We start from the raw sequence: 14,671 nt of genomic DNA, 5'->3' as shown, positions 1-14,671 counted from the left end.
AGCACATAAGAAAAATAAATTGATAATTTTTAATTTGAATTTTCTACAATTAGTATTAAATTATTATTAACATATAAAATATATAAAAAGTAGGAAGGAAAAAATATGAGGAGGAGGTGATATGTGACATGAAGGAAAAAATGTAAGGAGAAATTGACATGTGGTATAAATGATTTTTTATTTATTATACTGTTAATAGAGAAAAATTAAAATTCAAAGAATCTGAACTGTAATATTAAAATTCAGTGCGAAAAATGTCAAAAAAATTTGAAGAGGTGAAAAAGTATAATTATTCTTAGATTAATGGTAAACGTTAAATTATATAGATAAATTAATGTAAAAAAATAATTTGAATGTGAAAAATGATTTCAATTTCATCTAATATTCAATGACTATTACTTTTTAATATTCAATTTCATCTAATATTCAATGACTATTATATAAAATATATAATATATAAAAAGTAGGAAGAAAAATATGTGAGGAGGGGGTGACATGTGACATGAAGGAAAAAATGTAAGGAGAAAGTGATATGTGACATGAAGGAATAAAAAAGTGACATGTGGTTTGAGAGAAGGAGTAAATGACATATGGCATGAGAAAATGTAGTATGAATGAGTTTTTTTATTATATTATTAATAAATATATTTCATTTAGCTTCACATCAACTATTTATCTATGCGGGTTTCGTGTGTAAGGATATAATTAAGAGACAGAGTGGAGCGTAATGGTAGCAGACGTGGCTGATCACTAACACGCGCTATTGAGCGCGTCGTATAGATTTCACCATCATCACACTTTTTGGGTGACTCACTCGTTTTTGCTGCCACCTCTCATTTCTCACACCAAACCGAACCCAACAGAACTAGACCCGTGAGAGTGTGAAAGTGAAGAAAGAAGCATCAAATCGTGAAACGACGCCGTAGGAGCTTGCATGCTCTCAACTATCACCATCTCTTATATGCAACAGCAACCACTCAAAACCCTAAAACCTTCAATTCCACCATTCCTCGCCATGAAGGACCGTCCTCCGCTGACATCCTACGGCAACATCTACGTTCCGCCGCACCACCGCCTCCGCTCCATCGTCGTCGCCCCCGCCAAATACAACTCTCCCGCCGCTCCTAAGCTCCGTGAAAACCAAATTCCACTTCAAAACCCTATGACCACCGCTCCTGCTATTAATGCTCTGCAACCTCAAGTTCCCTCCAAGGCGAAGCCGCGCTATGTTTCTGCTTATGATGACGACGAAGTTTCTGAGGAAGGCTCTGAGCGTGAATTTGAGCCTCCTTCACTATCCGTCACTGTGAGTTTATTCACATTGCTCATTCATAGTTTCTTTTTAGTAACGTTATAGTTTGTATAAGGTAGAGCATATATCAACTCGTATATTGTTTTCGGCCGTATCAATTGCAATTTATATTAATTTCACAACCTTATCTGTCAGTGAAATTGTTGGATTGTATGAATCGTTGGAAAAGAGCATGATAGTAACTTTTTCTATGTTGTTAGTTACTAATTGGATTTTCTCAGCTATGTACGATTTAGGGATTTATATTATTCATGATGTTTTCCATTTTTTTATAGGTTTAGACAATTAAACCTCATTGCCACAGTTGTACTTAAAAAAATACCTTGAATGATGTGATGTCTACAATTTCTCGTTGTTGAGTGTGTATATATTTGTGAAGTTGTATTTGTTTGAGGGTTAATCTATGATAGACGGGTACTCTGTAAGAGAAGCTCCAATGTACGCATGACATGGTAAGTGATTGCATGATATGCAAATACAAATCATCTATTCGTGCAAAACATGAAGATTTATTCCTAAGTTATTTGTTTTACCATTAAATGAACCAAACTAGTATTCCACTTCCTTTAAATCAAATTCTTTCTTGAGTAACTTTAGCTTCTTTGAAATAATTTATCGAATTTTATTGAAACCTTGTAGTTAGAGCATTATGAAACTTCCATTTATTGTATGATTTAATCACTTCAGTGTATATTTTTATAGTGTATCATGTTTTCTGTACCTTGTTTTTATAAATTTGACCATACCTTTTACGCGTAGCGGTACTGGCACTTGTACCTGTATCCATGCTGCTTAGGGATAATGTATACTTATTTCATTTATATTGAAGTTTTTTTGTTCCTGTTCAAAATTTGTTTGGACAGAGTGCTTCCCCCAATTACAATACTGGTGACTGGAAGCAGAAATTAACCATGCTCTTAAATGACAATAGTAAGCAAGAGTTGATCTCAAGGGATAAAAAGGATAGGCGTGATTTTGACCAAATAGCGGTTTGGGCAAGCAGAATGGGGTTGTATAGGTATCTTCTTCTATTCTTTATTTTCATGCCCTATCTATTAGTGCTTGATTGAGGAGTATCAGTCTTTATTGCGGAGAATCTCAATTATGTTTGTTTGTGGCAGCCATATGTATACAAAAGTCGTGGTCTTCAGTAAGGTCCCACTTCCAAACTATAGATATGATTTGGATGACCGGCGGCCACAGAGGGAGGTACGTTATCTTGTCCCATGGCCTTTTTTCTACTCTCCCCTTTGCTCTAATTGCAGACATTCAATAAAAACTGCAGTTGTCTTAATACCCCCTCCCTTTTCTTCTTCCATATTTGAATTCTAAGGATTTAGATTAAAAATTTAATGAAAATCTTAGCAGTTAAAAATTTATCTCTCACAAACGACGCCTTGGTAAATCTTTCACGACTTGACAGGTGAGATTGCCAATTACAATTTTTAAGCAAGTTGATGCACATTTTGAGGAATACCTTAGCCAAAAGTCCAGGATGAAGGAAGGCTTTTCAGATTCATCATTTGCAAGATCAAGCAGTGGCAGTAGTACTGGTACAGATGAAGGACTTTTTGAGCAATATGAGCCGCTAGCGTCCAGTAAGGGTGTTACAGATAAAATTCTCTGGCTGAGAAGCTCACAAATGCGTGATCAGCAACAAGTTTGGCAGGTTACATTTCCTGAAATATAACATTATGTTATATATGTTCCCGTCCTGTGATATAGTGTATGTGCAATTTTTAATTTATTACTGTTTACTTCATAATCTAGATTTGTAACATCTGATACAAGCCTTGTTATCATATGCTGATAGTAGTGATCTTCCTTCCATGTAAGATGGTAAAAGAGGTGTTGCAGGATTTTATTGGGGGAAAAGAAAAGACAAAGTCTTGCCATGTTTAATATGTGGATTTCTATGTGCATCCATTTTGATGGGTTGGGATGTGAAAGACATGTATATATTTAAAGGATGAGATAGAAAATATCAAAGTAGATTTGAAGACATCATGTGAGAGTTGAAGCGGATTTGGACACCATTTCAGGCTTGAGAGTTACACACATTAAAAGGGAACAACAATAATCGGATCATATGTCTTCTTTCTCATGGGGGTTCTGTATGTATCACATGAAAACTATAAACTTCCATTAGAACCTAATCCGAGAAATACTATTCATTACTTGTTGCACATTGCAATTTGATATAAGCAAAAACTCTGTTTAACTAATAATTCCTTGAAGTGTGTTATATAGAGATGAGGGAGCAGGCTGACGGGTGGGATTATTATCATATTATAGGTATGGAATGCAGACAAGTCTAGTAAAAAAATAGTGTAGTTCATTAAAGTGAGTTGTTCACTGTGCTTCTCATGGAATATCTTGAAAGTAGGAAAGTGATACAATGATGTACGGAAAATAGCCAGAAAATATAAATTATGGTGGTTATTTTTTCTCCCAGAGGAGGAGAGGGGAATGGGAAAGGTTTGTTTAAATGATAGGGTGTAGGAATTAGAAAACCTGAGGAGTACAGAATATATCATTCCTTAGGTAGACAAAGTTGTAGACTCAAAGAGTGTTAATGCTATATGTATAAAAAGTCTATATGTAATGGTGCCTTTGGAGTTTCCATTTCTACTCCATAGTAACCTTATTTTAGAAAGAATTTCTAATTTGTTAGAAAATCCCAACCAAGTAGTCTGCTTGGAATGGTACCTTCATAGTTTTCATTTCTACTGGTGAGATGAGAAAGAGAATATGTGAAACCAGTTATAGTTAGATGCTATTGAGGTGATACACAGTGTGGATGATATATTCCATCCATTGAAAGTAGTTTAGACTGTGAAAAATTGCTATTGTCATTCGTGACTGTTTTTTGTGGTAGTAAGTTAAAAGAATTTTTTTATTGGTTTGTCTCGGTGGTTATTGTTGTTTGTGTCTGCTTTATTTATCTGTATAAATTCTTTCAAAAGGTTTTAGCGGTTACTTTATATAAAGTTATACATAGATGGTTTGGCCCTATGTCTCTATTTAATGTTTTGTGAAGTTATGTAATGTTTGGCCCAGACCATTCAGAAGGAAATTCAAGTATTCAACCAGTCCATGACCTTCCAATTATTAAAAATAAATGGATTGGATTGGCTTGTATTATTTTTCTTAATGAACAGTTAATGTCCCGTCCATTTATTTTTCCTTTTACCCATCCACTCTAACATTCTGAGTTTCGTTTCTTTTCTACAATCTAAGGTTTAGAACTATAACTCCTACTTTATATAATTTATACGATCTCAACATTTATGCAACATTTAATGCAAGCGCAGAATTCGAGTAGAGTCAATACTCTGGTTACATATTCATGAGAACAATAATTACAAGTTCATATTGAATTGATCAGTGAAAGGTAAATATCAAAATTCGCAAATCTTGGAGGAATGAAATTGTAATAGGCCAGACGAGGATTATATCAGAAAATATCAACAAATGGAAGAAAAACTAATGAATTTGAGAGGAGTGAAGAAGATAACCAATGAAACTGGAAGGATCTTTTAGTATTGAATAGAGAAGAATATGGTATCCATCCATTAAAAGATGATCAATGGTTGAGTTGGATGATTTTTATTAAATGGGTTATGGATGAATTGGATTTTTTAATACATTATGAATGGATCATAAATGAATTGATGGTTTGTTTTATCCTTTTGATCCATCCATTATAATCCTCCCCAAAACCCATCCAAACCATCCGTTTTACACACCTAATTGAAATTAAACAAAGCGGCTTGAATGTTCTTGACATCTTCCATTTTCATTTCAGGAATCTCCTGAAGGAAAAAGAATGCTAGAATTTCGTAGCACTCTCCCTGCTTATAAAGAGAAAGAAGCTATATTGTCAGTCATATCAAGTAACCAGGTTTGTTGAATACTTGCATTTTTATTACTTAATCACTAGTTAATGATAACATGTATGTTTTTTGTGGGGGCAATTTTTTCCCCATTAAGTGTCTTTGATTTATTCATTGTGTATCGCCAAAAAATTATCACATGTATGCCCATGTCGGTCTTCACATAGCATTGTTGTAGGTTGATTTTGAATAGTGGTTAAGTTGGTCTCAATGGTGTTATACAACGACAAATACTTTTTTTCACCTGGTGGGTAGGTTGCATGGATAAAATGATGTCAGAATGTCCTATCACTAGTATGTCTATAGACAATCCGTTTTTAAATTATTCTTAATGGTTTTGCCTATAGTTTTTCTTGGTCTCCTTCTATATTTAGCAATTGGGCTACCCTCCATTTGGTCTACTGAGTCTTTAACAAGTTTTCCCCATACATGCCCAAACAACCTAAATCAAGAATGCTATTTTTTCTACAGTATTTGCTGCCTCAATTTTCTTCTACAGCATTAATTCCTAATCATATTTTATCTAGTTTGTCCTGTCAGCCAACACAATATCTTCATCTCTGCTACATTGAGTTTATTCTCAGAAGTGATGAAAAGATGTAGTTGACATTTACTTGTTATAATTTATAACCAATGATATTATGGATGTTGTTAGATATACTTAATGCTTATGTTAGTCTATTAGTTTATATATTACCATTCTTTTATATTGCGTTACATGGCTGTAGCCTGTAACGGCTTGAAAACTAACAGTCCTCTTTTCTAAATAAAAGTAAGAGATATCACAACTTTCCATTACAAAACTTGGTTTATATTTTCTATCTCATAATGATAGTAGCCATAATCATATTGTGGAATTGCTCTGCTGATTTATTCAAAAGCGGCGGGTGCAAAAATATCGTTTGATTTGCCGATCCTCAGGGCCCCTAGTGAAACGTATGATGTTTTTTGTGTATGCAATTTTTGATTTACTATTTTGTCCACAAGATAAGCTAGTTTATATAAGATGATTTTCTGTAGTGGAGTGCCGGATTATCCAACAACTAGATCTCTTGAGCTCTGAGTGAATGGTACTTCGGTTTGTGGTGGGTATAATGTGATAAATCAATAGTCGGAGAAAGCTTGAGATTTATAATAGCCTGATATTCAGGTGATAAGATGCAATTAATCTTCTTATATTTCCACTGATGGTGTAACCAGAAACTCTCCCTTTGTCGAGCCAACGATATTGTAGCATTGAGACAGTAAATGCTTTTATTAGTAATCTTTAAAAAAATGTGGTATGCTTCTTGGTTGAATTGTAGGTTATCCTATACTTTGGTTCATATCTGCTGGCTGGCTGGTTGCTGCTATACATAATATGGTTTTGCAGTAGTTCAAAGTCTTAATTTTGATCCTTTTCAATCTTGACATCTATAAGTTAATTATTGAATGGCTTGCTTTGCAGGTAATTATCATTTCAGGGCAAACAGGTTGTGGCAAGACAACACAAATTCCTCAATTTATTCTTGAATCTGAGATACAATCAGTTCGTGGAGCTGCTTGTAATATCATATGCACACAGCCAAGACGCATTTCAGCCATGTCTGTTTCAGAGAGGGTTGCCTTCGAAAGAGGGGAGAAATTGGGTGAATCTGTGAGTTCCTCTACCAAAGGATTCCTGTTAATATACTCTGCCGACCCTATCCCTTTTCTATTTTCTGAGAATTTCAAGTATATCTCCCTCATCTCTCACTCTCTCTTCCTGAAAGGTCGGATATAAAGTTCGTCTGGAGGGAACGAAAGGAAGAGATACTCATCTTCTCTTTTGCACCACGGGAATCTTACTAAGAAGATTGCTAGCTGATAGAAATTTAAAAGGTGTAACTCATGTTATTGTGGATGAGATTCATGAGCGTGGGATGAACGAAGGTAGAATCCTGATCTTGATTGGGTCTTTGGCTTCCAGAAGATTTTTGGATATTTGATGTTCATGCATTTTTTATGACAGATTTCCTGCTTATTGTCCTTAAAGATCTCCTTCCCCATCGACCAGAACTGAAATTGATTTTGATGAGTGCAACCCTAGATGCAGAGCTCTTCTCTTCTTACTTTAACAGGGCTCCAATAATGAATATTCCGGTGTGTAACTGAAACTGAATGATATTCCTTCTATGTTTGTGATGGGGATAGTTGTGTCTGTGGGAATATCCTATGGACCATGGATCGTGTATAGGGCAGAAAGATATAAAATATGATGATTTGTAAGTATTAAGGGAATATGTCAGTGCAAACTGGGGATGGTATGCTACTGTGTATAGGACCGAGTTGGACATCCAATCGGTTCGACTTGAATTGTCCAGAGGATACCTTATATATATATATTCTATCATCATATATGGAAATGAAATTGGTCAAGAATTCACATTAAGAGTTCCAAGTAATGTATGTTTTAGTTTTGAGAAGTTTTTATTTCCTTTTTCTTTGGGCTATACATTTTAAATTATATTCTAATTTGCTGACAGAAAGGATATCATTTTCATGCCAAAACTAGAAGTTTCCCTTTTTCTTATTGGTTGGTGGATGTGGTTGCTAATGTAGGGCTTCACATACCCTGTTAAAACTCATTTTTTGGAGAACATTCTTGATATGACGGGCTATAGATTGACCCCTTATAATCAAATTGATGATTATGGTCAAGAAAGGATGTGGAAAATGAACAAACAGACCCCAAGAAAGAGGAAAAGCCAAATTGCTTCCACTGTAGAGGTATTTAAGAAATTCTGGACTACAGTTGCTTCATTGCTTATTCATTATTTTCTTAGTTATTGTTCATTTTTGGAAAATTATGACCAGGATGCAATTGGAGCTGCGGATTTCAATGATTACAGCCCACAGACACAGGAGTCTTTGTCATGTTGGAATCCCGATTGTATTGGTTTTAGTCTCATTGAATATCTCTTATGCAATATATGCAAAAATGAAAAACCGGGTGCCGTTTTGGTTTTTATGACCGGATGGGATGATATAAGCTCTCTGAAAGAGAAGCTCCTCACACATCCTGTCTTGGGAGATCCAAGCCGAGTTCTGTTGCTTACTTGCCATGGCTCAATGGCTAGTTCAGAGCAGGTAATTTTTGTTATGCTGATGAATCATTGCTTGAGGTGATTCAGTAAACTGCATCTACCATTTAACTTGTCTGCCACCCCACTGTAGCTTTAGATTTTGTAATTTTTTTATGGAAACAGAAACATAATGATCCTATATTAACAGTCTGAAAATTAAACATGTACTGTATGCATTGGCTGTTGTGCAAGGAAGGAAGTATATGATTTGCCTTCATGCTTACAATCAATATTTATCTAGATTTTACAAATTGGATGTGCAGAGATTAATATTTGAAGAGCCTGAAAATGGAGTGAGGAAAATAGTCCTAGCAACAAATATTGCTGAAACAAGTATCACGATAAATGATGTTGTTTTTGTTCTTGACTGCGGAAAGGCAAAAGAAACGTCATATGATGCTCTGAACAACACGCCTTGTTTGCTTCCAACATGGATCTCTAAGGTTTCTGCTCAACAAGTAAGCTTATACTTTATTGATTATGTGTCTGGCAATATATATTTTGCTCAACTTTATGAGACAGTATTTCCTCCTCTAGCATCTTTCATACATTATACTGGCTTCACATTTGTGCAAAGTTTCTGTTTGGTTCATAACAGTTTAGTTGCCTGACTACAACTATGGACACTTGACTATTGGCAATGCTCGTATTTATGCTATTTAGATAATTGGCTGGGTTTGAAGTATGAATTTTTGTATGATAACAACTCTGCACAGTTTTTGTTACATTTAGGCTTAGCTATTACTTAGTCTTGCACTTTCCATTAGGAGGAGTGTGGGTGTCAGTTCTACTAGTATAGAAACATGATTCTGGGAAGATAAACGTTGTGTTCATAGTTGTTTAATTAACGAATGCATTTGCTGCTGATAATGATAACAGCCTTATCTGGAAGTAAACATTGTGTTCATAGTTCTGGGTTCAATGTGCCATTTTTAAAAATAGGGGATGAAATTCAGTTGGAGTGAAGGAACATGATGACAAAGTGCAGTCCCCAAAAATCTTAATATAGACACCTACCTGTCAACCATGATCTTAAATATTAACCACATTACTTTTGGACCTTATTTGACTGTCTGTTTTCCCCTTTAATCCTGTTTTTCTAGAGAAGAGGAAGAGCTGGTCGTGTTCAACCAGGAGAGTGTTACCATCTCTATCCTAGTTGTGTATATGATGCTTTTGCAGAGTATCAATTGCCAGAAATTTTAAGGACACCTTTGCAATCTCTCTGTCTGCAAATCAAAAGTCTAAGACTTGGAAGTATATCGGAGTTCTTGGCTAGGGCTTTGCAGTCTCCTGAGATACTTGCGGTAATGATAAATTTGATATTTCTATTATTGTGCATTTGTGCTGATCATTTGTATATAACTTTTATCTCTATCATTTTTGTTTAACTATTTTATCCATAGGTGCAAAATGCAATTGAATATTTAAAAACAATTGGGGCTTTGGATGAGAATGAGAATCTGACTATTCTGGGTAGGTTGATCCCTTGACTAGTGCAGGAAATTTTGGCATATTATTTTTTCCTCAAATGATGAACACTTGGTCTGTCAATTGACAGGACGTTACCTGACAATGCTTCCCATGGAACCCAAGCTTGGCAAGATGCTTATATTAGGTTCTATCTTCAATTGCCTGGATCCCATACTAACTGTTGCTGCTGGCCTTAGTGTGAGAGATCCTTTTCTAACACCATTGGATAAAAAAGATGTAAGTTGCTTGTTCCTGTTTTAATTGAAAATTAATCCTTGTACAGTCTAGGTCATTCGAAATTTACTTGTATTTCTACGTTGATAACTGATAACATGGTTTTTTTTTGTTTCTGATCTTTGGACACTAATTTCAATTGAATTTTGTAGAGAACCCCACCTCTATTGAAATTTATCTGAATTGGTTATCTCTTTTGTTGCATACACACACATGCATATGTAAATATGTAGGCAGTCTGTACATGTTAAGAGAAATATTCAGTAAGCAATACTGTGCCCGTGTCTGCCTAAATGAATTACAATTGCTTCTTACTGGTAAAAAGAAACTAAAGCCAAGTCTTTTACCTTTCATTATTATTTTTTTATTCTTACTGGTATACCTTTCCTCTTATCTGGTGAACGTAGATAAAGTTTGTGTTACAATCTTATATGGCAGAATAGGACAATATTTTTCATAGTTGCGGTTGCCCAAATATTTTTTCACATCTGACAGTACTTGCCTAGTCGCAACGGTAAGGTTGCTTGCCTTGTGACTTGGAGGTCACATGTTCAAATCCTAGAAACACTCCCTTTGCTTGCCAGAGCAAGGCTGCATACATTTACCCTCCCCAAACTCCACTAGGTGGGAGCCACTTGGTCGCCCTTTATTTTTATTTGACAACACTCAAAATAATTTATTTCTGCATTATATGACAATATATCCATTACATTTCGTTTGGTATGATACAAATAGAGGAGAAAGAAATTTGGAAGATGAGTTGTCTAGTAAGGAAAGAATAGAGAAGAAAGCAAGCAAAAATTGGTGGGACGTTTCTCCCCTGAAGTGAGAAGAAATGGGAGAGAAGCAAAAAAACTCCACTTCCCTAGAATACCCTTACCTCCACCTACAACTCATTATTGTTAATGGGGGCATAAGTGTCTATTTGAGTAAAATATAATTTCTTTCTCTTCAAATTCTGTCATGTTTTTTCCATACCAAACAAACCCTAAAATGCAATTTTACTCACCACTTTCATTCTACCTAGATTCTTTCTTTCCCTTATCTTCCCTAAACCAAACAAATTGTTAGGTTGCCGATTCACTGCATTGGCATTACTTGCTAACTAAAAACTTATTTAATATTATATGATAAAGGGAACTTCAAACCATGCCAGTCGACCATTTAATCCTTCTTGAAGTTTCTTTTTTCTATATCTTAGTAACACTTTAATAGAACTTTGTTGCCATTGGTCACTTGTGCCATTTTCTCCCCATTTCATTCACTCAGATGTTTTCTATTAGAGAAGTAACCCTTTTATCTATCCCATAATAAGTCTTGTGTCTTATTTCGAGTGCACTCTTCAAATGCATTTTTTCATAAAAACATTAAGCTTCATTTAGGTTTCATCACCATTATAGTATCATACTATCATGTAGCCTTTCTGACCTTTTTACCTCAGTGGAAGAGTCAGTTAGAATAACTGCAATTTCTTTTAATTAAGTCTATTTAATTTTTTTAATGGACATGGACACTTTCATAAGGCAATGTATTTATGGCCCTTTTATTTTGCAACTTGTTGCTTGATTGCCCTGTCTTAAACTGGATTTGATTACATGATATTGGAAGCTCTTCATTGCAGCTTGCAGAGGCAGCAAAATCTCAATTCTCTGGTGCTTACAGTGATCACCTTGCACTTGTAAAGGCTTATGAGGGTTGGAAGTATGCTGAAATAGACCAGGGTGGATATGAATACTGCTGGAAAAATTTTCTATCAGCGCAATCAATGAAAGCTATTGATGCTCTTAGGAGGGAGTTCTTATGCTTGCTTAAGGATAGTGAATTAGTTGATAACAATGCGGCCAGCTGCAACACATGGTGCCATGATGTGAATCTTATCCGGGCAGTTATTTGCTATGCTCTATATCCTGGAATTTGCTCTGTTGTGGTATGTCTTTATATATGACCAGTATATTTGTATAGAAGCCCTTATTCTCAAATTTGTGGTGGATGGAGTTTGGGAACCATCACTTCCCGCATTAACATTGTAATATCTCATTTTAAAATGTTCGCAATATCTTTCCTCTGATGTGCCCTTCCTCGATAATTTTATCTTTGTTAAATCCCAATCTTTTTCACTTTTACCATATAAAAAAGAGTGAAGATACTACCCAAACATACACATCTTTGTTAAGTAAGATGTGCATGATTTTATTTAAGACAACTAATTATCCAATGGCTTCTTGAGCCTTAATTATGATGTGATTTTTGAGTGAAGTGTTTGATTGTAGCCTTTCTGAAGTAGTTTGTTTGAACAAAAATTGTCTCCTACTTTTTGCATTTCTAAATTTTTTACATAATTATGTATGAACAGGAATAATATGATTTCCATTAAAAATAATAGTGTTTTTTTTGTGTTAGTTTAAAATACATAATGATATTTTTTACATTTGATTTAGTATATTAACTGAATTGTTTAAACAACTTTAATCATCAAGATTTCATAATAAACTATACAATATACACATCGTGAAATTTAGCCCCAGCCAGTCTTTAAAAAATAACTTAGTAATTAGAGCTGTACAATGTCTTAATATATTTAGTTATTATTCTTATGTTTTTGGGTCTATTAAATAAGAATTTAATTTCATTTGCAGCATAATGAGAAATCATTCTCTCTGAAGACAATGGAGGATGGTCAAGTGCTGCTATATTCGGTTAGTCCATTCAAGTCAATATTATTTACTGCTGGTTGTGAAACTCTCTTAGATACTTCACTCATGTTTCTCTATAATGCTAAGTTTTGATTTTTTACTTTACTTTTTTATGGCATGTTCATTCCATTTACCTAGAACTCGGTGAATGCTCGGGAAACTACAATTCCATATCCATGGCTAGTTTTTAATGAGAAGATAAAAGTGAACTCAATTTTTCTCCGCGACTCAACAGCTGTGTCTGATTCGGCAATGCTTCTGTTTGGTGGAAGCTTATCTAAAGGAGATGCTGTAAGTGCCATGCAATTTTTATTGGTTCTCATATGTATTTTATACTCTAAAAAATGTTACCTCAACTCTGAAATTGTGCTGAGTTTTAGTTTGATGGTTTACTGGAATTCCATCCTTTTATATCAGGATGGTCACCTGAAAATGTTAGGAGGATATCTGGAGTTTTTCATGGAGCCTGCTGTTGCTGACATGTACCAAAGTATAAGGAGAGAATTCGATGGCTTCATTCAGGGAAAAGTAGGTGCAAAATTTCTTTTTATGCTCCTACCAGCTTCTTGATATTTGAATACTGAAAACAGAGTAGCATTTTGTTTCCGTGCTTTACTCTTGGTCAACCTGCATTATGACTTTAACTGTTAATTGTTAATTTACGTTGTTTTAATCTGCAGCTACGTTTCCCGAGGATGGACACTCATCTGTATCATGAGCTCCTATCCGCAGTGCGGTTGCTGCTTTCCAATGACAAATGTGAAGGCAGATTTGTATTTGGTCGCAAGCTTCTTAAAAAACCATCAAAGCCATCTATGACGGTGGCGTCACATCCAGCATTGGTTTCAAGGACTGAGACAGGACCTGGGGGTGATAATTCTAAAAGTCAGCTCCAAACCTTGCTTACAAGAGCAAGATATGCTGCACCTGTCTACAAGACTCAACAATTGAAGAACAATCAATTTCAGTCCACAGTTGAGTTCAACGGAATGCAGATAATGGGTCAACCTTGTAACAATAAGAAGAGTGCAGAAAAAGATGCTGCTGCTGCAGCACTGCAATGGCTTATTGGTGGAAAACAGACAGGCAATGAGTATATCAATCACGTGTCCATGCTGCTAAAGAAAAGTAAGAAGGATCACAATTAACAATCAACTGTAGTTAGTTTCTTGGGAAGGTAATTTTGAGTCTCTGAGCCCAAGACGAAAGCACTTCACCAAAATCTTGTTCTTACTCCCCAATTCTCCTATGGAATAAGAGAGACAGAAAAGTCTGTTGGCTGCATTTGTTACTACTAACTCCTGTTTCAGTTCATTTGTTCATGACAACAGCCAAGCCAATATCTAATCGAGCGTGTATCAAACAGATTCAGTTTGAAGTTGAAAGATACTAATTCCTGATTGAAGCAAAGTAACGGATCATCTGTGATCTTGAAGCAAGAAACCACCAATCAATGCTTGAGGAGAATTAAGCCCATAGCATTCATTCATTGGGGGGTGATGAGTTGCAATTATCTTTTTAATCCCATTAGTTCTTTGTATAGTCTTCCTAAAAAAGAATAACAAGATTTGTATAGTCGTTTCTAGTTTTTATGTCATGAAATGTGGCATGTGTTTGATCCCATGATCATTTGTTGTCTGTTTGAGAACAGAATGAGACGGACAATGAAAGATAAAGGTGAAAATATACAATTGGAATGATGTCATTCTGAAATCTCAAGACCTGATAATGGTGAGGCCAACCCTATTCTGTGCTATCTCTGGATGAATTAAACTTAGGGATTTCATTATTGTATTTCCCTTAGAGTTAAGATAATTTTGCGTAAATATACGAGAATTTGGATAATTTCTCAGCCTTCTAAAAGGCCATAGAGTGATCACCCATGGGAATAACTGCTTCAGAGTCGAGCCATATTAACAAATTACAGTTCCTCACGATGTTACTTTTTCATTGTCAGCA

The 14,671-nt window shown here is 35.2% G+C and overlaps 1 protein-coding gene across 1 annotated transcript; it reads left to right on the top strand.

Annotated features, from left to right (window-relative positions):
- Positions 720 to 14,417, top strand: LOC109346368 (DExH-box ATP-dependent RNA helicase DExH5, mitochondrial-like). The gene is made up of 19 exons (XM_019585889.1): positions 720 to 1,306; positions 2,176 to 2,330; positions 2,434 to 2,521; positions 2,736 to 2,981; positions 5,121 to 5,216; positions 6,656 to 6,844; positions 6,960 to 7,119; positions 7,199 to 7,329; positions 7,789 to 7,956; positions 8,044 to 8,316; positions 8,576 to 8,770; positions 9,416 to 9,619; positions 9,719 to 9,788; positions 9,874 to 10,022; positions 11,641 to 11,946; positions 12,656 to 12,715; positions 12,851 to 13,003; positions 13,130 to 13,240; positions 13,393 to 14,417. The coding sequence occupies exons 1-19, from the start codon at positions 935 to 937 to the stop codon at positions 13,858 to 13,860; spliced, it is 3,594 nt and encodes a 1,197-aa protein (XP_019441434.1). The 5' UTR covers positions 720 to 934; the 3' UTR covers positions 13,861 to 14,417.

The sequence above is a fragment of the Lupinus angustifolius genome, chromosome LG04 (assembly GCF_001865875.1).
Source record: "Lupinus angustifolius cultivar Tanjil chromosome LG04, LupAngTanjil_v1.0, whole genome shotgun sequence".
Classification (NCBI taxonomy): Eukaryota; Viridiplantae; Streptophyta; class Magnoliopsida; order Fabales; family Fabaceae; genus Lupinus; species Lupinus angustifolius.
This window is presented reverse-complemented; position numbering and strand designations above follow the sequence as displayed.

Bases quoted from the DNA above. Each gene is read 5' to 3' on its own strand.
- LOC109346368 (XM_019585889.1), top strand. From the start codon at position 935: ATGCTCTCAACTATCACCATCTCTTATATGCAACAGCAACCACTCAAA. The intron at 1,307-2,175 runs GTGAGTTTATTC...TTGTTTGGACAG, and splicing joins CTCCTTCACTATCCGTCACT to AGTGCTTCCCCCAATTACAA. The intron at 2,982-5,120 runs GTTACATTTCCT...TTTTCATTTCAG, and splicing joins ATCAGCAACAAGTTTGGCAG to GAATCTCCTGAAGGAAAAAG.